Source organism: Pristis pectinata, chromosome 7, assembly GCF_009764475.1.
Source record: "Pristis pectinata isolate sPriPec2 chromosome 7, sPriPec2.1.pri, whole genome shotgun sequence".
Taxonomy (NCBI): Eukaryota; Metazoa; Chordata; class Chondrichthyes; order Rhinopristiformes; family Pristidae; genus Pristis; species Pristis pectinata.
Window position 1 is genome coordinate 66,793,423 of NC_067411.1, and position 25,476 is coordinate 66,818,898.

At 39.5% G+C, this 25,476-nt stretch overlaps 1 protein-coding gene across 1 annotated transcript in view; it reads right to left on the bottom strand.

Moving 5' to 3' along the window:
• Positions 1-304: 304 nt before the first annotated feature.
• The window catches only part of LOC127572903 (fibrillin-2-like), a 266,295-nt gene continuing 241,123 nt past the window's right edge, over positions 305-25,476 (bottom strand). The window contains 9 exon segments of the mRNA XM_052020630.1: positions 305-1,768; positions 2,649-2,820; positions 5,220-5,451; positions 9,201-9,320; positions 15,499-15,627; positions 19,821-19,937; positions 20,664-20,786; positions 23,369-23,494; positions 23,797-24,003. Of these exon segments, the coding sequence (XP_051876590.1) occupies positions 1,394-1,768; positions 2,649-2,820; positions 5,220-5,451; positions 9,201-9,320; positions 15,499-15,627; positions 19,821-19,937; positions 20,664-20,786; positions 23,369-23,494; positions 23,797-24,003 (1,601 nt within the window). The 3' untranslated portion in view covers positions 305-1,393.

Sequence of the window (25,476 nt, forward strand, 5' to 3'; positions counted from 1 at the left end):
GAGCTGGTGGTGGTACTGGCGAGAGGGAGGTGGGGCACACCAGCTCATTGGTGAGAGGAAGGACATTTTTTTTGTGTGCATAAGGTCAACAAATTAAGTTGGTTGCACATGCCACATTTATTATTTGGTTTTCTCTGAGAGCAAGTATTAATTGCTCTTAGTTTTAACCTATATATGCTCACAAGTAACACATTCAGTCATTTAAAATCAATATATCCCAAAATAATAAGCTTTATTGGAAGAAAAGTTGTTGGCATATTGACACACTTAAATCTACAGAATTAAGCACCCCCATAACAAAATGTTCATTTTTCAGATTTTTTTTAGAATTTTATACAAATCTTTCTTCTCCCTTCTAAATAAAATGCCAAATTTCTTCTAAGAAATCTTCAATGCAGAAGGAAAATAGATCTTTAGACAAAACAGATATGTATTAAAATTAGGCTCATTTCCTTGCTATTACAAGCAGGGAGGTACCAACTTTTACAAAGTCAAATATTTTTAACGTATTTTTCCATGTTTCAATTGTTGACCAATATACCCCTGATATAGAACACATTTGTACAGTATTAAAAAGAAGACTTTACAATCTTCTAGTCAGCAACGATCAGGCATTCAAATGTGCACAATTATCTTTTGTACATGAAATGCATTTGAAAACATAAAACATACAGTAAAATGCTGCACAGATCATGATGTTCTGAAACAGAAATTCCTATGCCAGTTACTCACTGACAAGATCTAACTTTTGGTTGTACAGTACGCTGACCCTGATAGAATAAATATCATTAGCACCAGTTTTCTGTACAAGCATCATGAAAGTACAGGTTTACTGCATTCCATAAACATGAAAGTGAAGAAATATAACCCTTTTTGTTCTGGGGTCTGGTGACAGTTACCTATCATATATTGCACCACTTGATGGGGAAGGAATGTGGTGAATGAACTGGTTCCTCTGAGAATGCCCTTTGGTATACAGTACAGTCTGACTTAGCATTGCTTACTGATATTAATATAATATGAACAGTTACATAATATTATCTGCAATCCAGAGAAATGGCTCATTATGTTGCTATTCGTCTAAGTTATTAGAAGCCATTTTACAATTCTCTCTCACAGACTCTCACATAAAATATGAGCTCATTGACTGAGACAACTGAGGTGATATTAAATATACAGTAACCATGACTGAGGTTATATGCAGTATTGTTAACACTGCAGTGTGTAAAACCCATTTATTTAAAAAAATCGGTCATGCAGTCTAGGCCAGAATATGAAGTCAAGAAGTTCATAGTGGAGAATCAAAGCTGTTGACTGTAAAAGCTTTTTGAAAGCATGTTTGTGATAATTGAACAAATAATTCTTAATAGAAATAATGCAAGTCTCAGCTAGTTTAATGAAGCTGGATCTGTAGTCTCATTTTGAGAGTTTCTCCCAGCTCACCAAGGAGGTAGTCATTGTCTTTTTTATCTTCCAGTTTCTGCAATGCTTTTTTCTTATAGAGAGGAATACTGGTAATTTCCAGTGTGTAAACACCTTCCAGAGGCTTCTTCTTAGTCATGTGCAGGTAGCTTAAGCCATCCTTCTGGTGGATACGGAAGTAGCTGTTATCATTTCCGTAGGAGATAACGTAACGAACATGGTTGTTGAGTGGTTCAATGGCTGGGACAAGTTCTAAAATGTGCTTCTTGTAGTCAAGTTCTGAGATACTTAGATTCATTTTGATCGGGGTGTCCATATCCAGACTAGCCAAACTAATCTGTTCATCCTATCATCAAAATAAATAGGAAAATAGTTAAGGACGACGGTATATTTAGGATATTCCTTTTCCACCATTGGGAGGCCTCAAATTAGGCTGCAAAGGTTGTCTGTACAATCTGAGCAAACCCTAGACATAGAATTCCATTTTTATGTTAGACCAGCGAATGTCTATCTGACCTCAGGTTTTACATTTGGCTACGTGGGCAACATATAAATCCTTAATCAAGAAGCAAAATAAATCCTGCTGGTTTCGGAAATCTGAAATAAATGCTGGAAAGACTCAGCAGGTTAGACAAAACCTCAGAGAGAGGAGAGTTAATGTTTCAGATCAATGACATGATCAGATATTTAAATATCCTTATATCTTCTAAATAAAATGCCATATTTATGCTGAAAAAGAAAACATCTTTAAACAAAACATATTTATCAAATTAGGCTAATTTCCTTGCTGTTACAATGGAGGTTCTAACTTTCACAGAGTCAGATTTTTTGTTGCATTCTTCCTTGCACTAATTGTTGACCATATAAAACACATTTGTACGGTTTATGAAAAGACTTTACAATCTTCATGTTACCAACATTCGGGCATTCGATGTGTATAATCTTTCGTACATGAAATGCATTTGAAACATACAGTAATACTGTACATACTACACATTGCTATCATATTACACATTACAAATACTAGACATCATATTGCTCTGAAACAGAAATTCCTATGTCAGTTACTTACTGATGAGATCTGTTGGTCGTATGTTACACATGTCATTAGTACAAGTTTTCCCTGCATGCATCGTGAAAGTACAGATTTACTGCAAACTTAAACAAGAAAGTAAAGAAATGTAACCTGGCATTCTGTTTCAGGTAGTTATTAAAGAGATAGTTACCTGTTCAGACTGGGTACCATTGACACTTCTTCTTCTTCTGCCACTAGTCTTGGAGTAGCCATTGATTTTACATTCATAGCAAGTTTCGTGAGATAAAAGGTTTGCATCATCAGGCTCACCATCAAAAGGCAGGTATTGACCTTTATTGAATCCCATGCCAGACACACAATGGCTGTAGAACAAAGAAAGAGGGAATTAGAATTTAAAATAAGTGACAGAATTTAAAAATAAAATGCCATTTTAAGTGTTATCAATCGGAACATTCCTGAATTAACAATTCTGTATCTTATTTCTATTTTAAGTACCTTCACTTTCTTCTAAGACTGGCTGTACTTGTAACTGTCTTTTGAAAGAAATCACCATTATATTGCTGAGTGAAATCATCTGCTGACAGCTCACTCTTCCAGTTGTAACAAATGTTAAAAACCTCAGTTTTGAGTTGCTGCTAATGGTATAAGATTCCAGCACTGGGATCTGATGGAACAGTCTTAATGTGAAATTAAAATAGCTAAAGCACATTTACAAATATTGGCTAATTGGTTAATTCATTCCATAACTCAGGCCTCTGACATTTGAGCTCAAGTACAATTAGGAATGGGTCATAAACGCTGGTCTTGCCAGTGATACCCAGAATTTCCACTGCAGGCTGCATGTTCACGTCATAAGAAGCACTGGTTTCTATCTCAGGAATATTACTGGACTTTGGGCCAGACTTTGCAGCTAGAAAGGAAAAGGAATGTGGTGAGCTGAGTTAACTTGTTACTTGAGATTGGCAAATCTATGTGAAATCTCTGAAACATACAAAAATATAAGTGACTTTGGAAACTAACATTTCTAAGGTAAAGAATGAACAGTACATTTCTGTGTTCATCTGGCAAGTGTCTACCAAATTAAATCCCAGATGAAGGCAAAACACTGTTTATGTTAAAACTACATCAATGTGTTTCTATTCAGGTATCTTGCATACGTCATGTGATTAAATTCAAAATATTAGTGGTCCTCAGAGTGTGAGTAATTTGATTTATAGTATGAATACAGGAGAAAAGAACATTGGCTGTTGCTAATAATATGGAAGACTGCACCAAAAACCAATAAGCTTACAAAACTGGTTGATGAAAAGGAAATTCAGTCCAGTATAGTAAATTGTACAGTACTTATCTTGGTAGAAGAAAAAGGGAGGAATTTTGTCATGCAAGGTCATAAACTGTACAGGGTAGGGGAACAAAGAAACTGGAAAATAGAAATTCATAGATTACTTGATATAGTAAACCAGTTGATAATCCCTTCCACCATCATTAGATCAAAAGTGGGAGTATTCTCTGGTGATTCCAGTGTGTCTAGTTCTACTAACAACTCCTTGCATAATGAAGCAATCTGCATCCATATTCAGCAATACTCATGCAGAACGGGTCTTGGCGAATGCTTGGGCTAACTTGGGTGACCCAGAGGAGCAGTCATTAACACTGCTGCCACATGGTGTCAGTGACCCAAACATGATCCTGACCTCGTGTGCTGTCTGTTTACAAGGCATGAGTATGGAATATAATGGAATTCTCTGTACTTGCCTGGTTGGAAAAGAACGCTTCAACAAGAAGCTCAACATGATCCAGGTCAAAGCAAACCACTTGATAGAAACCTCATGCACTCCCTTCATCCTGTGATTACCGTGTGCCATCTAAAGATGGACTGCCAAGGCTTTTCAACAATCTAAACTCACAACCTCTTCCACAAGGGTCTCAGGCACAAAGGATCACCAGCACTGTTTAGATCACACCCAAGCTGCAAGCCAAATGACTTAAAAGTATATTGTTTTTTTCCCCCATTGTTGCTGGATCAAACTCCTGCAACACCTTACAAAACAGCATTCAGTAGTTTCACCACATGGACTACAGTTATTTAAAAGGTGGCTTATTCTGATCTTCTCAAAGGTAAAATCGGAATGGACAGTACAAGCTGGATTTACCAGTGATGCCCACGTTTCAGGAATGAAAATAAAGTTGGCATCTAGAGGATGAGGTTAAAAAAAGGATTTCTTTACAGAGAGTATGAGAACAAGGCAGATATCAGTGACGAAGTTAGGAAGAGATCGGACGAATGACTTATGTACCAAGTTCCAAGAAGTAACTAGAGGAAAGGAGGTTCTTATGGAAGATAAGCTCTTGCGTATGGCTGATTGACCTGCTTCTGTGCTGTAGATTCAATTTAATTCTGTGTAAAAAAAAGTATGTTATTTTAACTATCGACTGTGAAGAATTAACAATATTTATTTTCAAAATAACTAATGCACATTATAAACCACCATGGACAATGTCATTATGACACACATCGGAAATGCCTCAGTTGTAAGTCAAAATAAGAATGAAAATCAATGAAACTGTTAACTATACCCAGATAGAGAGAAAAAAAACGATGGTAATAAGGGAGTAAAATTAGTTATGGAGAAGTGCATAGATTGACAGAAGCAAACAAGAAATGAATATCTTTGTGTTCACATTGTGTCCCTTACTCCCCTATACTTCATTTCAGATCCATTATAGATCAGATTATCAATTCAAGCAGCAGTGATCTTACCCTTGCCCGACTCTATAGTATCCAGGTGGACAGCCACAGAGGTAGCCTCCTTCTGTGTTTGAGCAGCCATATGAGCATGGATTCTTATAAGATGAACATTCATTCACATCATGACAAGTATTGGCAAATTCATCAAAATTGTAGCCTGAAGGGCAGGCACATTTGTAGCTCCCAAGGGTGTTGTAACAGGTTGCAGATCCACAAGAAGCTGGGTTGGAGCATTCATTCTCATCTAAATGAAGGAAAGCTGATATTTAGAAAACTATATCTTGTAGCCTAATTTGCCTGCTATGCCTTTCCAACCCAACCCACAGGCAAGATCCTGGACAAGATTCCTGGATCACTTGCTGCAATACCAGAATCAACCATATTTTCCCATTACTCTCTGCCAGTATGCTCTCATAGCTTGCAGGCTTCATTATGTTGAGGTCTATGGACCAATATTTGATTTACATCAATGCTTGTCCACCTGCCCAGACTTCACTTGCTGACCCACAATAGTTCCAGTCACTAAATTTTTTGAACTTAAAATTTTCACCCTTACATTCAAATTCTCACCTCTATGACATCCTCCAGCCCTGCCATTCTCTGAGTGTGCTGTGTTCTTTCTATTCTGGCCTTATGCCTATCCTCCACTTTCTTCAGCCCCACATCGTTAGGTTTCTCAGTCTCAACGTTTGGATCCGCACAGTTGTTCTTAACTGCCTTTAAAATTGACCTGTCCTAAAGATTAATTCTTTAGCTCATTGCCAGTTTCCTGATTATGCTCATGTGAAACCCCTGAATGATCTGCTATGTTAAAGGCACTATAGAAATAAAAGTTACTATTATTGGTTTATAACATTCTATACATTGAGAAGCCTACACTGTGATCATTTTCTTGTATGACTGGTTAATATGCTTGGGAGAAATTATTGAATGAGTTTACCATGACGAACAAAGCATCTGTCTTCTGCTTGTTGGCTTCATTATCTGCTATTTTTCTTTGGAAAGTTCAACTCAACTTGGTTCAATGTCACATTCATGGTCAGAATGGCAATGTTACAAACATAAGCCACCATTGGTAACCTCCAGCGTTTATTGCCACCCCTAACTGTCATTGAGAAGGTGATAGTGAGCTGCCTTCTTGAACTGTTGCAGTCTTTCTGGTGATGGTACTCCCACAGTGCTGCCGAGCAGGGAGTTCCAGGATTTAGACCCAGCAACATTGAAGGAACAGTGTTTATATTTCCAATCACGATGGTGTGCAACTTAGAGGGAAACCTGCAGATGGTGGAGTTCCCATGCACTGGTCCCCTTGTCCTTGGTGCTAGAGGTCATGGGTTAGGGAATTGGTGTCGGAGGAGCTTGAGCAAGCAACTGCAGTATTTTATACACAGTGGTGCCAGTGATGGAAGGAATAAATGTTTATGATTGTTAATCAAGTGCCATTGGCTGCTTTGTGCTTTAAGGTGCCAACTTACTTCAGAACTGACATTGCACTCTTGCTAGGAAGTGAAGAGTATTCCATCATACCTCCATCTTAGCTTGTAGACAGTAGTGGGGTGTCAGGAGGTGAGTTACTCACCACAGGATACCCAGTCTCTGACCTGCTCTTGTGCCCATAGTTTTGATGTGGTTGGTTCAGTTGAATTTCTGATTGTAACCCCACTAAACCTTAAGGGTAGATACCCTCTTGGTCTTGCTTTGTGCAGGCATGCACCGCTTCATTTGCTGAGGCATTACGAATGTAATTGAACATTGTGTAATTGAGAATGAACATCCACATTTCTGACCTTATGATGGAAGGAAGGTCATTGATGAAAGCATCTGTAGATGTTTGGGCATGGACACTATCCTGAGGAAGTCCTGCAGTGATGTCCTAGGGCTGGGATGATTGACTTCTGACAACCAAGACCTTTGTTTGAAATTTGATTCCAACTATTGGAATGTTTTCTCCCTGATGCCCAATGACTTCAGTTTTACCAGGGCTCCTTGATGCCAAATTCAATCAAATGCTGCCTTACTGGCAAGAGCAATCACACTCACTCAAACTCTAGAATTCAGCTCTTTGGTCCATGTTTAGATCAAAGCTGTGATGAGGTCTAGAACTGAATGGTCCTGGTGAAACCCAATCAGTGAGCAGCTTATTGGTAATTAGATTATTGATGTTGCTTGGTAGCACTGTCAAAGTGGTAATAGTTTAGGTGTGTGGTAAAGATCAAGCTCTACCTATTGTTATTGCTCTTTCTTCTGAAAACATTGATTATTCTGGATGAGTAAAAAGCATGAGACTTGATGAAGGGTCACTGACATGAAAGGTTAACTCTGTTTCTTACGCTACAGATGCCTAAGCTGTTGAGTATTTCCAGCATTTTCTGTTTTCATTTGAGGCTTAGAAATGTGAGTACAGAGACTCAAATCATATCCAACAGATGCATGAAACTAATTCAGAGGCACTGTAATGAAGACCATTTGCTCCATTAGGAACTTCTTACAGCCTCTGTGCTTACATTTAACCTACTTTCAATATTGTTGTTTGCCATTTTGTTTACATTATCATTAATTTGTAAATAAAGATATTATCCATACAATACCTATTGCAAATGATAAAATGTTATTTTGCAGAGAATTGACAGAGGGCATGAAACTAGGTTACATTAAATGAGCAGATAATCAGATTTTGGCTATTTAATAATGATGCTTTGTAATGATGGAGTATTGAAATGTATGCAAAGCAAGTTTTTCACTGTACCTCGGTACATGTGACAATAATTAATCAATTTACCAAATGGCCAGCTTCTATGTATGGGAATTGTTATTAGACTGTGTCCTATATAATGATATTGCATGTGTAGGAATGCTGCTAGCATCGTTGGTAGCCTAACTACTATCACAAACAAAATGGTAATTTATTACAGCTGAACAGTGCACTTTATATTTTGCTCATGTATGTCTCTGTGCTTAGTAAGGCAAGAATATTCATTTGAATTAATTTTTATATAATATAGTGAAAATTTAGCAGACTAGTACCAAAAGGCAAATCAAATAAAAAGGAACTAACTTATCAGTTAGGGTTGTAAAGCTCAGAATTGTAGAGAAGAATCGTGTACTACAGTAGGAAGTCATTTTTCTTGGCTGGCTGGGAGGGCGCTCGTGGTTCTAATTTAACTGCTTTCTCATCAGGAAAGTTGCAATCTATGGTTTTCTGTTTTGACCTTACTAGCCATCAACTTGAAACCCTCTTCACATACCTATCTGCCTCAGACCCTCCAATTCCCAGGCATGAACCAGTCTATCCACCCGGTACAAAATATCAGTAATCTTCAGTAGTTTCTACATCTGAAAATTACTTCTTTCTTATTATTTCAATTTAAAGTACAACTTTTCATAAAGATGCTGGAATTCATTTCACTGACCTGCAATAAATGACTTGAAAATCAAGATTAGTGAAAAATCAAGAAAATTGAACAGGAAAAATGAAGAATTAGAAATTTGTGTTGGTCATTTGTTTTAAAAGTCGCATTGTCTGAATATTTTTTACCCTTGTTTTAACTAAATACAGAAACCAAAGTTAACAATATTCTTTCTATTCATCTTATGTCTAACAGAAGAAATAATCTTATGACGTGATAGATGAAGTAAAACTAAGAAATCTCTATTATAAATATACCTATTCCTCAACATGGCAAAAATGGTCAGTCCCGCCCTTAAATATGAGCAGAGAGTTCTTATTGACAGTCTTCTCACCCCAAATATGAAATGATGAAAATCATTAATTTCCATAACAAATAAAAGAAAATCAGGAACTCAGCTTCAGCCTTATTTTTAAAGAAATTATTTATTTTAATTTACAGAAACTTAAATGCATCTTCTTGTTTGAGATCTGAAATTTAAGGAAAGGTTTCTTCTGTTGAGTTTGACTGTTAACAGTTAAATAATTAAAGTACAGACTTCCTGAACCTACTGAAAATCAGTATTAACACTCCTGATATTACTCACCAACACACTGATTCCACTGATAGTGTTGAATATAGCCATGAGGACAGCTGCACCTGTAACCCCCAAGCATGTTTTGACAACCATGCTGACATCTGTGGCTCCCTTCACATTCATTCACATCTGCAACAAGAAGGGGTAATTGAGACAAATGAAGGAGTGAAGTTTTTTTTTTACAGTTCCCATTTTATCCTTTCCTTTCCTGAAAGTGCTGACGTATTCCAAAAATGCTGGCAGACCTCCAGTATCTATCCCAAGTGACCAGTTTTAATGTTTGAGTCTAGACACTGTGTGCTGGCTACCACATCAAAGTCTTGTCTGAATTCATCCTAACGCAACTTGCATACTTCTCAGTATGGGTCACTGGATACCAAGGAAATGTAGGTGCCCCACCTATCATTTTCCCCCTTCATAGCCAAATGATATTGTGACCAATTGTAGCACACCTACCCTCAGCATGATATTGTGCTCAACTCTTGGGCCTCTCTGGTCTGTAACACTATACCACAAAAGGCAGTACATTTCCCACAAAGCCACCAGCAAAGCCTACCTTCAATCTGTGTTCTGCAAGAAAAGGTTATCTTTCTGAAGTTAACACATGTCTGAAGATATTATTTTTCTTCTTTTTCATAGAGGTATAATGGGCTATAATTTGCTGTCAAAATTGCTGTCAAAAGGGATTGTATGTGCACAGATAAAGTTTGAATCCAAAAGCTGTGACCACCACATGGAAAATTAAATATTACAAATGTGCAGTCTCATTCTTTCATGTTTTAATTGTTGTTCAAGATTTAAAATTAGCATGAAAGCATTTTTATTTACTTTTCCTTTCTATATCTTTCACTCTTATGGTAAAATACAACATTAAGCTAAAATCAAGAAGATTAAAAAAAGGTTCTTTGCTCTTGAAGTTTAATTCTATTGAAATCAATGAAGATGATTTTTAGAAGTGAAACAAAATTTGCACTGGATATTTATTTAAAGTGTTTAATGCACTTAACCAAAGAAAAAAATAGAATCATACTGGGGTAAAACTGATCTAATAAATGACAGGCAACAACAGAAGATGCTGATAATATTAAACTATTAACATCTTTTCCCTCGACAAATAACATTCTACTCTTGTTTCATACATCCAAGTTAACAGGATCTTCAGGGAGTCCTGAACAGTAATTGGGAGCATGGTAACATGTTGAAAATAGCTGTGAAGAACCATCAAAATGCCTATTTTGTTTTGGAATATTGGTTTAAAGTTTAGTATGGTATCTCATTCCACCATACTGAAATGTGAATTAATTGGAAGTTCTTAGCCTGAACCAATGTAGTGTGAAAGGTCATGGCTGTCATGTAACCGTGACAACACTGACCCCTCTGGCTGGGATGACACCATTGAGCACATGGCCGGAAGTGACACCACTGTCAATCAAGGTCTGGCTCCGCCCACCCATTAGTACACACCTTGACCATTGGGCCTGTGTAAATACCTGTTGTGCCTGGCCATGGCCCATTGGACATTTTTGAATCACCTAGGCTGGCTCCACCCAGCTCTCTGGCACTATAAAAAGTGCTGCATGTGCTAGTTTATCCTCTATCTCTCTCTGAGGATGTTGAGGTAAGCTGTGCACTACTTCAGGGTAGACAGTTAAAGATCCTGGGGAGTGTTAGAGCCAATGTTTGTCCAGATTCAAGGTGTTCAGACATTGTATTGTTTATTCCTTAATCATTTGTAACCAGTTCATTGTGTGCGTGCATCTCACCCTGTTGCGATTTTCCCTATGTCTCGCGATCACCTATGAGTGTGCATCTGTTCCCATCCATTCTGTCCCTGTGTTTGTCTTTGTAAATAAATTTTCCCTTTTAAAAATACAAAGACTTGTGTCTGAAGCCCTCTGCTTTTAAGACCCGCCAGAACCTTTTCTCACAACAACCAAATATTGTGTTAGTGCAATGTTTTTGTCACTTCTGTGAGATCTAAATCATGCAATGTGTAAATCATAATGTCTTGCACACATCAAATGTAGAAGACTATGTAGTATGACTGACAGCAAGATTCCTTCATGCATGAGGTCAACTTGATGTTTATGAGATTACAAATGTGTTATTTGTGTAAAGTCCATCTGATCAACCTTGTTATTAGAAGGGAACTTGTGGTTGTTGTGGGCAGGTTTGGACTCAGCTTGGCTGCCTTCCTCATTCTACCTTTGGTTAGTCTCTGGGCTAACACAAGAGAAGTAAACACTTGTGAGGGACTAGAAGAGAGACCATACTTTTGGTGATAAACCTTCTGAGCAGAAGCTGTCACATTCTGAATCAGAGTTCAAAGAAATTAGGTAGTTTCTATGAAGTTAGAACATGAGAAGAACATAAGAAAATAAGGGAGAGTAGGCCACCTGGTCAGTCAAATCTGTGCCCCCAGTCAATGTGGAACATAGCTGATCTACCCCAGACCTCTGTTCCTCCTCTGTGCCAGTTTTCCCTGGTCCTCAATTCCCTGATCTTTCAAACATTTAACTACCTCAACTTTAAATAGTTCTAATGATCTAGTCTCCACTACCCTGGGGTAAAGAATTGAAGGATTACTGCAAGAATAAATTTCTGTGCCCCTCAGTTTTATATGATCTGCCCCTTATCTTGTAATTACGTCCCCTCGTTTGAGACTCCCCCACTCATGAAAACATCTCAACAACTACTCTGTAATGTCCCTTTAGGATCTTGTACACTTCAATAAGATCACCTCTCAGTCATCTAAATTTCAAAGAATACAGACCCAATCTATTTAGCCTCTCTTGATATGACAATCCTCTCATCCCAGGAATTAGCCTGGTGAATCACCTTTGGACTGCCTCCAATGCTACCATATGCTTCTTCGGTCAGGGACTGAAATCACAGTTCTCTGGATGTGGCCTCATAACACCCTGCATAATTGTAACAAAACTCCACTACTCTTTTCTAAACTCCAGCCTCTTTGCAATAAAGATCAATATGCTGTTTGCATTCTTAATTATTTATTACACTTGGCTGCAAGCAATTTATTGTCCAATATTCATTCAAATATAGAACTGCAGCATAGAATCAAAGAATTGTAATGGGTCTGAAGCATTCAGCCCATTGAATCCATGCCCCTTTGGCAGAGCAATCCTGTCAATTCCATTCCCCTTCTCTTTCACCAGAGCCCCACATATAATTTTCCCTTGTGCCTATCTAATTCCTTCTTTTACAAAATACCTTTAGGCAAGGGTTCAGAAGAAAACTGGAGGGAGAAGAAATAAGCACAGCATGCTATTTTAGATGGACTCTTCACTACAAGCAAATCAATAAAGATGGGAATCTTGAAACCGGGTCCCATCTTAACAATTAAGTTTGTCTATAATGTGCCACTGGAAATGCAATACACTCCTTGGGGTCTGTCAGTCCAACAACGACTGTGGAACATTTTCCCTTATGTACAATCAGTTTTTGTTACAACTCAAGTTAAAGTGTAAAATGAAATAAAGAATTAAACTGTCTTTAGTGATAATAGCTGTACCTGAGATAGATAGGCCAAATGCAGCTATCAACTAGAACAATATTGAAAAAGTCTGATGCGTGTTGAACAAACACTGTCATCTGATGATTTTCCAGCAGTCTAGGTTTTATGTTAGAATGGCAGGAAAATTTAAGGATTTCCAGAAATGGCTTTTGTGAATCACTTCACAAGCTTGTAAATGAAAAGCAAATGTATTCTAAAACTAACAAGCCAAAATTATTTTGGAGTGTAGACATTGGCACGAGTGCACATTGAAAACAACACAATTTATAGGAATAGATAGACATTTTATGCATTTAAAAAAAGTGTATGTTGCAGAATTTCTCAGTATTAATAGAAATGATAGTAGGCATTGCTTTAGTTGATGTTTCTTAATGTTGTTGCTTTAAAAGTATTGGCAAAAAAAATCTTATCAGATTCCATAAGCTGTGTAACTCTCACAGCAGCTATAGAAGGTTACAAATTAGGGAAAGACCTCATTAAGCTAACGTAGTATGAGAGCACATGGCTGTCACGTGACAGTAACAACACTCCTCCCTCTGGTCGGAGAACAGCATTGTTCATCAGATCAGAAGTGACACCACTGTCAATCAAGGTTTGGGTCCACCCCACCTATCAGGCGTGGGCATAGGGATTGGATTTGGAGAGCACCTTTGTTCCTGAACCTGTCTGATCATTGGCCTTGGTAAACACCTTTGTCCTTGACCTCCAAGCCACTGGCCTGTCTAAATTACTTGGTCGGGCGCCACCCAGCCTTCCAGGACTATAAAGGGTGTTGCACATTCCTGGCCCTTCCTCTCTCAACTGCCCCAGGAATAGTGAGAGAATGCTGCAGAGACCACAGGAAAGAGCGTGCACCACCGTGTGGTTTGGGAGTGTCTTAGATTCCTGGGAGTGTTAGAGCCAATGATTGTTTGGGTCAAGGGATTCAGGCACTGAAGTGTTTATCCCTTGATAAGCTGTACCTTGTTTGTGTGTGTGTATCTCATCCTTGTTGCGATTTTTCTCTCTCCTTCCCCCCCCCCCCACGTTCGCGGTCCCTGTGTGTGTGTGTGCATCCATTCCCATTCATTCTGTTCCCGCGTTTGCCTTTGATTAAACTATCTTTAAAATCCAAAGCCTGTGTCTAGAGTCCTCCATCTTTAAGATTCCAAAAGAACCTTTTCACACAACAGCTGCATCCCAATTTTGCCTAGAAATTTCCAGCAAGGTCTTTTGGAGGTGACAGTGGGCACAGTGCAACATAATAAAGCTGCTGCTTACAGCTCCAGTAACCAGGGTGCAATCCTGACCTCTGGTGCTGTCTGTGTGGAGTTTCTCCCTATGACCATGTGGATTTCCCCCACGTGCTCTGGTTTCCACCCACAGAGTCATAAAGTAACACAGCATGGAAACAGGCCCTTTGGCCCAATTCATCCATGCTGACCAAGCTGCTCCCATTTGCTCACTTTTGATCCATATCCATCTATCATCAAAGAACCCCACCATCCGGGTCATGCCATCTTCTCACAGCTACCATTGGGCAAGAGATACAGAAGCCTGATGTCCACACCACCAGTTTCAAGAACAGCTACCTCCCTTCAACCATTCGGTCCTTGAACTAACCTATACAACCCTAATAACTACCCCAGTATAGCAACACTGTGACCATTTTGCACTACAGAGGACTTTGCTTTTTCTTGTTCTAATTGTGTTCATTCTTGTTTAATTTGTTTTTCTTGTGAATGTTGTCCCAAGACACAAGGACTGATAGTTTAATTGACCACTGTATATTTCCCTTGGTGTGTAGGTGAGTGGTAGTCTGGGGGGGGGGGGGAAGAGTCAATGTGAATGTGGGGAGAATAAAAAAAATGGGTTTGGTGTGGATGAGAACATCAATCCTTCTTTTACTTTTATTTTCCTCACATTAGTGTGAATGGGTGCTTGATGGTTGGTGCAGCCTGGGTGAACCAAACAGGCTTGCTTCCATGCTGAAACCCAAGGAATTACTGAGTTGTGATTAGTTAGATCAGATGTACTGGAAGAGGGTTTAAAAATATTCTATGGAACTGTGAAGACATTAAGTAGGCCAAATCCTAGTCTACCATTAGAGTTACTTAATGGTCATTTACAGGCTAGAGAGTCAGCTCAAACAAACAGAAGGTGAATAGGGGGAAGGGTACCAGGCAAGTTGTTCCAGCATCCTCAGAATAATGAAGAATTACCAATCTGGTATGTCAAGTGAGCCAGCTGTATGCTGAATGTTTGGCCCATTTGGTAAGCCCAGGCTTTGATTCCAGGTGATCTGGGCTGAGGGCAGGGAATGCGTTCCTAATTGATTCTGCTAAGATTTTCAGATTTCTTTGGCAGGCAGGCAAGTGTAGGTGCCTGTCCACTGGCTTTCCAATGTTACATTTTCCCCACTCTTTTGGCAGAGAGAGGGCTTGTATTTCTTAATCTGAATGTTGTTGCTTTTCACATCCTGGCTTCAGAGTTTTGGAGTGATTCAATATTAACCACTTGTGTACTGTGCACTAGCCTGGACAAGCAGGTGGGTGTGAAAATGCAGCTGCACTGTTAGTAATGGAATGTGAAATAAGAATTATTGGTTAACATATGTAGACATATCATATTGGGGTGTTCTTTGTCAAACCTGATTATATTCAACTTAATGGAGTGCAACATTCATCTTGATATGTCATGGTTTCAAACTCTATGATCAGTAATGGAAGACGAAAATGTATGGCATCCCAAGCAGATTACCACATTGAAAAATTTAGGCCTGAAGATCCATACCTTCACAGTTCAATCCAGTGTGATCAAGAGAAAATCCTCGCTGACATTCACAGCTAAAACTTCCAGGGGAGTTCTGACAAAGCCCCTTTGATCCACAGAGTGAAAGCTGTGATGCACATTCATTGTTATCTACAAAAAAGAAAAGGTAAATATATAACCTGATTGTTGGAGGAAATCCCATGATTGAAGCCAAGTGCAATGTTAGAAAATAATTTCTACAGTTAGAATCCTCACACATCATGGTAAAACAACATTGCACAAAAAAGCCTGTTTGTCTAACAGCAGATAAAAGCTGATGATGCAAGGCAAGCCCAACATTGACTCAACTCATGATTTCTCTTTGAGCATTTGGGATGTTCACTGGAAGATGGAGAGAACAGGAGTGTGGCACTGGGTCAAGAAACATACCAAAACATTTTCAGTTAAGCTATGTTGGCCCAGTTTACATGTAACAATGTTAAGAAATCTGTTGCAGCAAAAAAAGTAATCAAAATGCCATAATACAGTTTGATTGTTCCATGAATGACCAGGAGAAAGAAAGCGAAGTAGGATTTTGGTATTAGACAGTCCAGGAAACATAAATATGCAACTTTTATTTATAGTGACTGTTACTTTTTCTTCAGATGTCGTCCTTTGGCATTATTCATGGATGATCTGGAGTTCCAGCCACACATGATGTCCCCCAGCTTAGATGGAATTGTTTTCAACCTAGAAGGCTTTGGTCAACTACTGCTTATGGGAAAGTGGTAACATAAGGACATCCAGAGAATTAGAAATATTTGTAAATTCTTAGGACAGTAATAGTGCTTCTGTAGCCGTCCAGAAAATCTGGTCTTGTATTAAGAGTAGCTTTCTATCACATTTTTCCCCCAAGGTTGTGTGAAGATTTCAGTCCCTAGTTTGTCTGTTACAGGTTGGATTTGGTGCCGCCTTATTTTAATTGCAAAAATGTAATCTAACATAAGTTTTTGGACTTCTTTTTACCATATCATTTACTAGCTCACAAGAAACGTGCATGAATTTAAATCTGTCTGCTTTAGGAGGCCTTTTAAAGGGAATTGAAGACAGACATATCCTTAATATTATTAGGCATATGTGTGCCTAATGCCCATTATCTTAAAGTATACATTTTTTGGATAATTATTGGGTATGTCTGTGCCCTGGCTTGCCCCACCTTGCACACACCCCCTGCTAACTTATAAACTTCTGCAAGCTTGTTTCCCAGTTGTCTACCTTCAAAGTTGATAAGCCTGACTTTTTTCAGTCATTTTTATAATAAGGTTTTAATTAGATTTGACTGAGTACTTCCTCTGAACATTCTTTTGAACATTTGAATATTTTTTCTGTACTTGTGGAACCAGATACAAGGGTGAAGTAATAAGAGCATGAGAAGATCACATGGTTTGCAGTACAACACCTGAAGAACGTTGCAGATTAAGAGTGTACATACAAGGGTGGCATGGTGGTACAGCAGTTAGTGCTGCTGCCTCACAACTCTGTGACCAGTGTTTGATCCTGACCTTAGTTGCTGTCATTGTGGTGTCTGTACCTCCTCCCTTTGTGTATTTTTCCTGGGTTCTCCAGTTTCCTGCCACATCCCAAAGATTAGTCAGCATAGCTTTGTACATGGGAGATTGTCTCTCAAATTTAATTGAGTTTTTGGAAGAAGTAACTAAGAAGGTCGATGGCAGGGCAGTAGACGTGGTCTGTATGGACCATTAAGGCCTTTGATAAGGTTCTGCATGGTAGGCTGCTATGGGAAGTTAGATTGCCTGGGATGGAGGGAGAGCTGGCTAATTGGATACACAATTGGCTTGATGGTAGGAAGCAGAGGGTGATGGTGGAAGGTTGTTCTTTGGACTGGAGGTCTGTGACTAGAGGTGTTCCCAGTGCTTGCTATTTGTCATCTATATCAATGATTTGGACAAAAATGTACAAGGCATGGTTAGTAAGTTTGAATATGACACTAAAATAGGTGGGGCTGTTGACTATGAAAATGGTTATCAGAATTTCAAGAGGGATCTTGATCAGCTAGATAAGGGGAACGAGGAATGGCATATAAGAACATAAGAAATAGGAGCAGGAGTAGGCCATCTGGCCCGTTGAGCCTGCTCAGCCATTCAATAAAATCATGGCTGATCTGGCCGTGGACTCAGATCCACCTCCCTGCCTTTTCCCCACAACCCTTAATTCCCCTACCCTGCCAAAGTCTATCTATCTGTGTCTTAAGTATATTTAATGAGGTAGCCTCTACTGCTTTCCTGGACAGAGAATTCCACATATTCACTACTCTCTGGGAAAGGCAGTTTCTCCTCATCTCTATCCTAAATCTATTCCTCCGAATCTTGAGGCTATGTCCCCTAGTTCTAGTCTCACCTACCAGTACTAACAACCTTCCTGCCTCTATCTTATCTATCCCTTTCATAATTTTATGTTTCTATAAGATACCCCCTCATTCTTCTGAATTCCAGTGAGTATAGTCCCAGGTGACTCAATCTCTCCTCATAGACTAACCCCCTCATCTCTGGAATCAACCTGGTGAACCTCCTCTGCACTGCCTCTAAAGCCAGTATATCTTTTCTCAAGTAAGGAGACCAGAACTACATGCAGTACTCCAAGTGTGGCCTCACCAGTACCCTGTGCAGATACAGCATAACCTCCCTGCTCTTAAATTCAATCCCTCTAGCAATGAAGGCCAACATTCCATTTGCTGCCTTGATAACCTGTTGCACCTGCAAACCGACCTTTTGTGATTCATGCACAAGCACTTCCAAGTCCCTCTGCACAACAGCATGCTGCAATCTTTCATCATTTAAATAATCTGATCTTCTATTTTTCCTTCCAAAGTGGATGACCTTGCATTTACCAACATTGTACTCCATCTGCCAGACCCTTGCCCACTCACTTAACCTATCTATATCTCTCTGCAGACTCTCCACATCCACTGCACAATTTGCTTTTCCACTCAATTTAGTGTCATCAGCACACTTATATGCTACACTCTTATCCTCATCTTATGGATGTCTTTTATGTGGCACCTTATCAAATGCCTTCTGGAAATCCATGTTTTCAATATCCACCTGTTCCCCTCTATCCACTGTGCTCATTATATCCTCAAGGAACTCCAGTAAGTTTGTCAAATAGGACCTGTCCTTCCTGAATCCATGTTGTGTCTGCCTGATGGAACCACTTCTATCCAGATGTCTCGATACTTCTTCCTTAGTGATAGCTTCAAGCATTTTCCTGATTACAGATGTAAAGTTAACTAGCCTATTTTGCCTACATCCTTTTTTCAAACAGCAGCGTGATATTCACTGTCTTCCACTGGGACCTGCCCAGAGTGCAGAGAATTTTGGTAAATTTCCACAAGCGCCTCTACTATAACTTCTGTCATTTCCTTCAGTAGCCTGGGATCCATCCCATCAGGACCAGGGGACTTGTCTACTTTTAGGCCCACTATTTTGCTCACCACTACCTCGTTAGTAGAGGAAATTTATGAGGATGTTGCAGGGACTTGAGGGACTGAGTTATGGAGAGATTGGGACTTTTTTCACTGGTGCATAGGAGAATGTGGGGTGATCCCTCAGAGGTTTATAAAATCATGAGTATATATAGAGTCAATGTGCAGAGTCTTTTTCCCAGGGTTGGGGAATCAAGAACTAGAGGGTATAGGCTTAAGGTGAGAGGGAGAAGATTTAATAGGAACCTGAGGGGCAACTTTTTTTACCCAGAGGGTGGCCAATGGCATTTGGACAGCAACATGGATAGTAAAGGTTTAGAGGGATGTGGGCAAATGGGATGAGCTTAGATAGGAATCTTGGACGCCATGGACCAGTTGGGCAAAGAGCTAATTTCTGTGGTGTATGACCCTATGCTGTGTGACTCTGTGCTGTTATTTTACTGTCTATTACCCCTTAGTGGCAAAAGAATCAAAGGGGTTTCGATGGCAGGTGACAGAAAATAGGTTGCAGGATCACAGGGAAATAAGGGAGGGGGGGAATGGAACTGATGGTTTGGGCCTTATAGAATCCTTCTTTATCATAATAGGTAACAGTTGACTTTGGAGGTGTGAGATGATCGATTTCTTAAGTGGCAGTGTGACTTTTTTCTGTGCGTAGTACATTGTAAATCATATTTTGACTATGGGGCAAAGCCACAATAGTTCAATTAATAAAATGGAAGTTTAAAATAGCATGAAATACTGACAATGTGCCACATGAAAGACAATTTTTTTGTTGTATTCCTAGTGCGAGATAAATATCATGCTTCTAGACATTCATTAAAGCAAGTAAGATCTCTGAGTAGGTATGGATTATTCCTACCAATGCAGGCAGTGTGATGTTGTGTGAAACCAGGTGGGCACTTGCATGTAAATCCTCCAATAGTGTTGACACACAGGAACTGACAGTTATGTTGCTTTGTTGAACATTCATCAAGATCTGAGATGTAAAAAAAAATTGAACAGATAAGATGGTTCAAGCTAACAGCATCATTTATACTAATGACTAAATTTGTGTCTTTAAACTATATACATTAAAAAAATTATTTACATGGCTGGAGATTGTTCAATATCAGAACTGTTTTGAGCTCTGGGAATATTTAAGTTGCAAGATATTCAGACAAGTATCAACCAAACGTATACATAATATCATCTCATGCAAACAAGATCTGAGATAGGACTATGTTCCAAAGGGATCCTGGTGGCTGATGTCAATGGATTGGTCTTGTGTCTTAGCTTCATTCAGCAAAGTAAGGATTGGATTTTTGTGACTCCATGGAGGGCTACCTAAAATATGACTTGTTAATCAAACCTTCATTTAGTTATTTATTAATCACATTGCTTTATCTTACAGCTGATTACAAAATCCTCAGGAATTTCAAACTAAACAATTTTTCTGCAATGAATTTTTGAACTTTATTTAACCTCTTTCTAACCATCCCTCCTCCCCTTTCCCCTCCGCTGCCTCTTCTTGCCTCCCATCCAGCGCGACATACTTTATTCTCTCATTGGTTAAGGCAACAACCTCTTCAGCAAATATCACTCTCAGTTAGATTCACTACCTCTGTATGATTAAAGCAACATGTGGAATAACAATGTGTTATCAGACTGCAAAACTCAACAAGTACTGAGAACATTGACTATACTTAACATGTCTTTAACTAACCTCTACACGTCTTTCCATCCTCCTGTAGAAGGTAGCCTCTTGGACACGAGCAGTGGAAGCTCCCTTCTGTATTCTTACAGATAAAGTTACATGGTTTTGGAGACTGAGCACATTCATCAAGATCTGTTTATGTAAAATAACAAGTTAATTCTGCAACAATTCCTTCTAACTTTGAGTTGATCAGAAATACTATGAATATTTAGGTCTCAATGAATCTATTGGCATTTTCTCTGATTGCATTCTCTGTTTGTATAATAATTTACAATTCATATTTTTCCGTTCAATGCCATTTTAACACCAGTTATGATTCATTTAATTTAAATAAGCTATCGCTGTCTTTAAAGCATTAGCAATCAAAAGTCATGTGCTTTTGAGAAAGTTGGATATGATTTTCAACTGCATTATTCTTGAAAAATTGGAATCCTGTTCTCATACTGATGAATCACTTGTAGTAATTCATAATTTGTCAAAACTGATTTTAATATATGGCTGCACTGAACCTTCAATGGTTTGTCGTGGGCTTCCTCCTCCTCCTGTTTTCCCATCAACAGATGTTCATTTCTTTATTATGCTTCCGCTGACTACAATTCCAGGCCTGAACCAATGCCTTATTACCTCACCCACATCTCCAAATCAAACTACCAACCCATGTCTTTAGGATGTGGGAGGTAACTGGAGCATGAGAGGAAAACTCATAGAATCACGTGGAGAACATGCAAACTCCATATGAATGGCAGCTGGAGGTCAGGATTGAACCCAGATCACTGGATCTGTGAGGGTGGCCCTTGTGCAAACTCCCCACAAAGATTTCCTAAAAATGCATCACCAAAAAACTTGACATAATACTGTGGCTGAACCAGAGTTCTACAAAGCTTCATCATAACTTCCTTGCTCATGTATTCAGTGCCTCCATTGATAAAGCCCATACCTGTTATACTATTGTCAATCTGCCCTGCCACTTTTATTTAACTATGCACCTATATCTGCAGATCCCATAGTTCTTGCACCCTTTTAGAATGGTGCCCTTTAGACTGTATGGCCTCTAGTGACTGGCAATGGAGAGATGTAGATCGTGGTAATGCCTGCACCTCCCTTAATATTATCTACTGCAGTTGGTGCTCCAAGTGTGGCCTCCTCTACATTGGTGAGACCAAACACAAACTAGGTGACCGTTTTGCAGAACACCTGTGCTCCCTGTTGCCAGTCACTTCAACTCCCCTTCCCACTCCATCATAGAGGTTAGTCCTCAGCCTCCTCCACTGCCAGAATTCCAAGCACAAACTGGAGGATCTTGGAACCTTGCAGCCTAACAGAATGAATTTGAATTTGCCCACTTTGAGTAATCCCCACAACGTTTCCCCCTCCCCACCCCCCCACCATGCCCCCTTTTTTCTCTCCCCCCCCCTTTTTTCTCTCCCCCCCCTTTTTTTTTTTCCCCCCTTTTTTTTTTTTCCTCCCCCCTTTCCCCCTTTTTCTCCCCCCCCTTTTTTTTTTTTTTTCTTTTTTTTTTTTTTTTTTTTTTTTTTTTTTTTTTTTTTTTTTTTTTTTTTTTCTCCCCCCCCCCCCCCCCCCCTTTTTTCTCCCCCCCCCTTTTTTCTCCCCCCCCCTTTTTTCTCCCCCCCCCTTTTTTCTCCCCCCCCTTTTTTCTCCCCCCCCCTTTTTTCTCCCCCCCCTTTTTTTTCTCCCCCCCCCTTTTTTCTCCCCCCCCCTTTTTTCCCCCCCCCCTTTTTTCTCCCCCCCCCCTTTTTTCTCCCCCCCCCTTTTTTCTCCCCCCCCCCTTTTTTCTCCCCCCCCTTTTCTCCCCCCCCCTCTTTTTTCTCCCCCCCCCCCCTCCTTTTTTCTCCCCCCCCCCTTTTTTTCTCCCCCCCCCCCCTTTTTTTCTCCCCCCCCCTTTTTTCTCCCCCCCCCCCCTGCCTATCACTATCTCTTACCTGTATCTACCTATCACCACCATGTGCCCACCCCACCTCCCCTCTTTTGTCCACCTATCACTGCTCTGTTTTTGCCTCCCATATATTGGTCTCCCCCTTTTCCTATCTTCAGTCCTGAAGAAGGGTCCTGACCTGAAACATTGACTGCCTGCTTTTCTCCACAGATGCTGCCTGGCCTGCTGAGTTCCTCCAGCATCATAGTGTTTTCCATAACTTATACCTCTGTAACTTAGTGTTTCATTTGGGTCAGCTGAACTGCAATGATGGAGTAAATTTCTGTGCATTATTCATGAGTCCTTTATATTTTTGGAGGGACTCCAGAGCATTCCCATTTCTCTCTAGATGTACACCTCCATCATGACAATCTCAAATCTGACAATTGGTAGTCCATTCCTGTGTCTGTCTGATCACCTTTCCAAGTGTTCAACCTAATGCATGCAAGACTTATTATAGCATTTGCAATTTCGCACTACCACTTTAAGAGAACCAAAATGGAGTGTGTATGATTCCTGAAATTATTCTTGGTTAATATGTGCAGCCCTAGAGAAGGTTGCCAATCGTGCAGCTTATACACACAAATCTTGCATAACTGTGCCAATGACAATCTTTGCTTACTGGCACTGGAACAAACTGCTGTAGACCTTCCTCGCAAAGCCAGTTAAATGCATGTTTTCACATGTAAATATGCTTCTACCCCAGTTTTTCTTATTTTACAAAATTGGCATTAACATACATTCAAGTATTGTTAAATACACACAAAAAAGTACTACTTACCAACACATGCTGTACCCAGGAGGTCTGTAGTATAACCAAGTTTACAGAGACAGCGGTAAGAACCTATCGTGTTGATGCACTGCCCATTCTGACACAGGTTGGGCATCACCTTGCACTCATCAATATCTGTAATAAGTATATTACATATGTATTTATAAACAGAAATCAATTTAGGAATCTTCAATTGAAATTATTTTTCATGAAGTTGATTATGAAGGCATTTTATTAAGGTTATTTCATACCAATTGTCACTCAATATAAACATGTATAGTAACTGTCTAAAAACAATGGGAAGTAATTTGTTTATTGTTCAAAATTTCCACTCATTACTGTTCTCACAAACTGTTTAGAAACCAAACTGCTTTTATCAAAAAATGCAATCTGATTAATATTGTATATAACATGATGCAGGTAACCATTTGCTTTACCTTGTCCATCAGTTGTATAGCCTGGACCATGCGGACATAACTTTTTGTATTGGGCAGTTCCAGGCAGTGGGCATAGTTCACACTGGTTACCCCAGCCACGACCACCGTCACAACAACATTCAGACTTGGTGACCATATTGCGACTGCTGGAAGACATCTGACACATGGTTTGAAGCACCTCTGCAAAGCAGAAGGCTTGGCGATTATCTACGGCAGGAAAATTTTGATTAAAAGTCTGAATATATTTACCAAAAAGAGACATTAACATTTGAATCCAGGTATTTGGGTTTCTTATTCTGAGAAATACAGTCACAAAGGAAATGCTCTCCTAATTTAAATGTAGTCTTTTCTAAACGAATAAGTTTCATAATGGGGAATGAGGTGCTTGCTTTTTTTCTATTGATAAAGAACATTTGAACTGCTCTGTTACTGATCTAGCCCCAGCAGCACCAATACTACTTAAGTAAGATTCCAGATTCACTGTTAGTTGCTGGGAGCATAACGGTCCAGTCACCAGCCTTTGTGTAATTGGGAACTTTATCAATTGTGTGCCTCTAGTTACACGAGATACACCACTAGAGACAACACTGAACTCCCAGAATAGGCCCAATACAATAAACTTATGTGGTCTTTAGGAAATCCTTTGAGACTTCTAGAAGTTGAGAAAAATTCTACATGAATGCACATTCTTTTTATAGCACTACTGGTGACAGACATAAGACAATGTTACTCTCTGTAGACCAGTGAGCCCCATCCAAAGTGTTCCATTTAATCTCTGCTCCTAGATTCTTGCCAAAGACTGAGCCCAGCAGTGCCACAAAGCGAATTCAATACTTGCAGGAAGCATGCATGTTGTAAGAGGCAATAAGTGTCATTAAAGGGGCAGAAGCCTCAGGAGTTATAATCCTGTCGGCTTTAGCAGGGACTAACCTGGACTTACCAAAGTCATCCGCACGGAGTCCCAAGGAAAGCTTACAATGATTGAGCAGGAGGAGAGTGGAAAACAATGTTATACTCAGAGCCTCATCTACGGCTAATGTGGGGGGTAGGGGTATGTGGCAGCTATTCTGCTGAGGGTTCAGGGAGGGGAATTGATTTTGAGTGAGGAGAGTGGGCCTCACCACCCCACTTTCCTGATAATACCTGCAGAAAAGAATGGAAGACAGTTCAGAGAGTAGCTCCGTATAGCAGGTGCAAGAAATATGAAATAAAATAATGCTGGAAACGCTAAGCAAGTCGGGCAGCATCTCTGGAGAAAGGGTTCAAGGCTAGGTTCATATTTCAGGTCATCAAAGTTGAGATTTGTTTCTTGACCTGTAAACTTCCCTTCCCTCTCCCCCAGAGATGGCATCTGATCAAAAGAAAATTCAGAATCATACAGCAATCCACCTGGCACAAAAGAGTTAACTTCTTTGTTTATAAAATGGCTTCTACATAGCAGTCTTGAGAGTTACTAGTAATATAAAATCCACCAAAATTGGGAATGAGAGCTTTTTTTGGAATGCAAAACTTCTACTTACAGTACATAAACATCTGGACAGTCAGATGCATATTTTAGGGAGTTGCAATAGTACATGAAAATTGGAAAATTAGCCCGGCTGGGTTAACTACACAGCTCTAGAAGTTAATCAGGAACATTGTATCATGCTACTCCAAGTGCACACTTTGTGAGATTCCTTG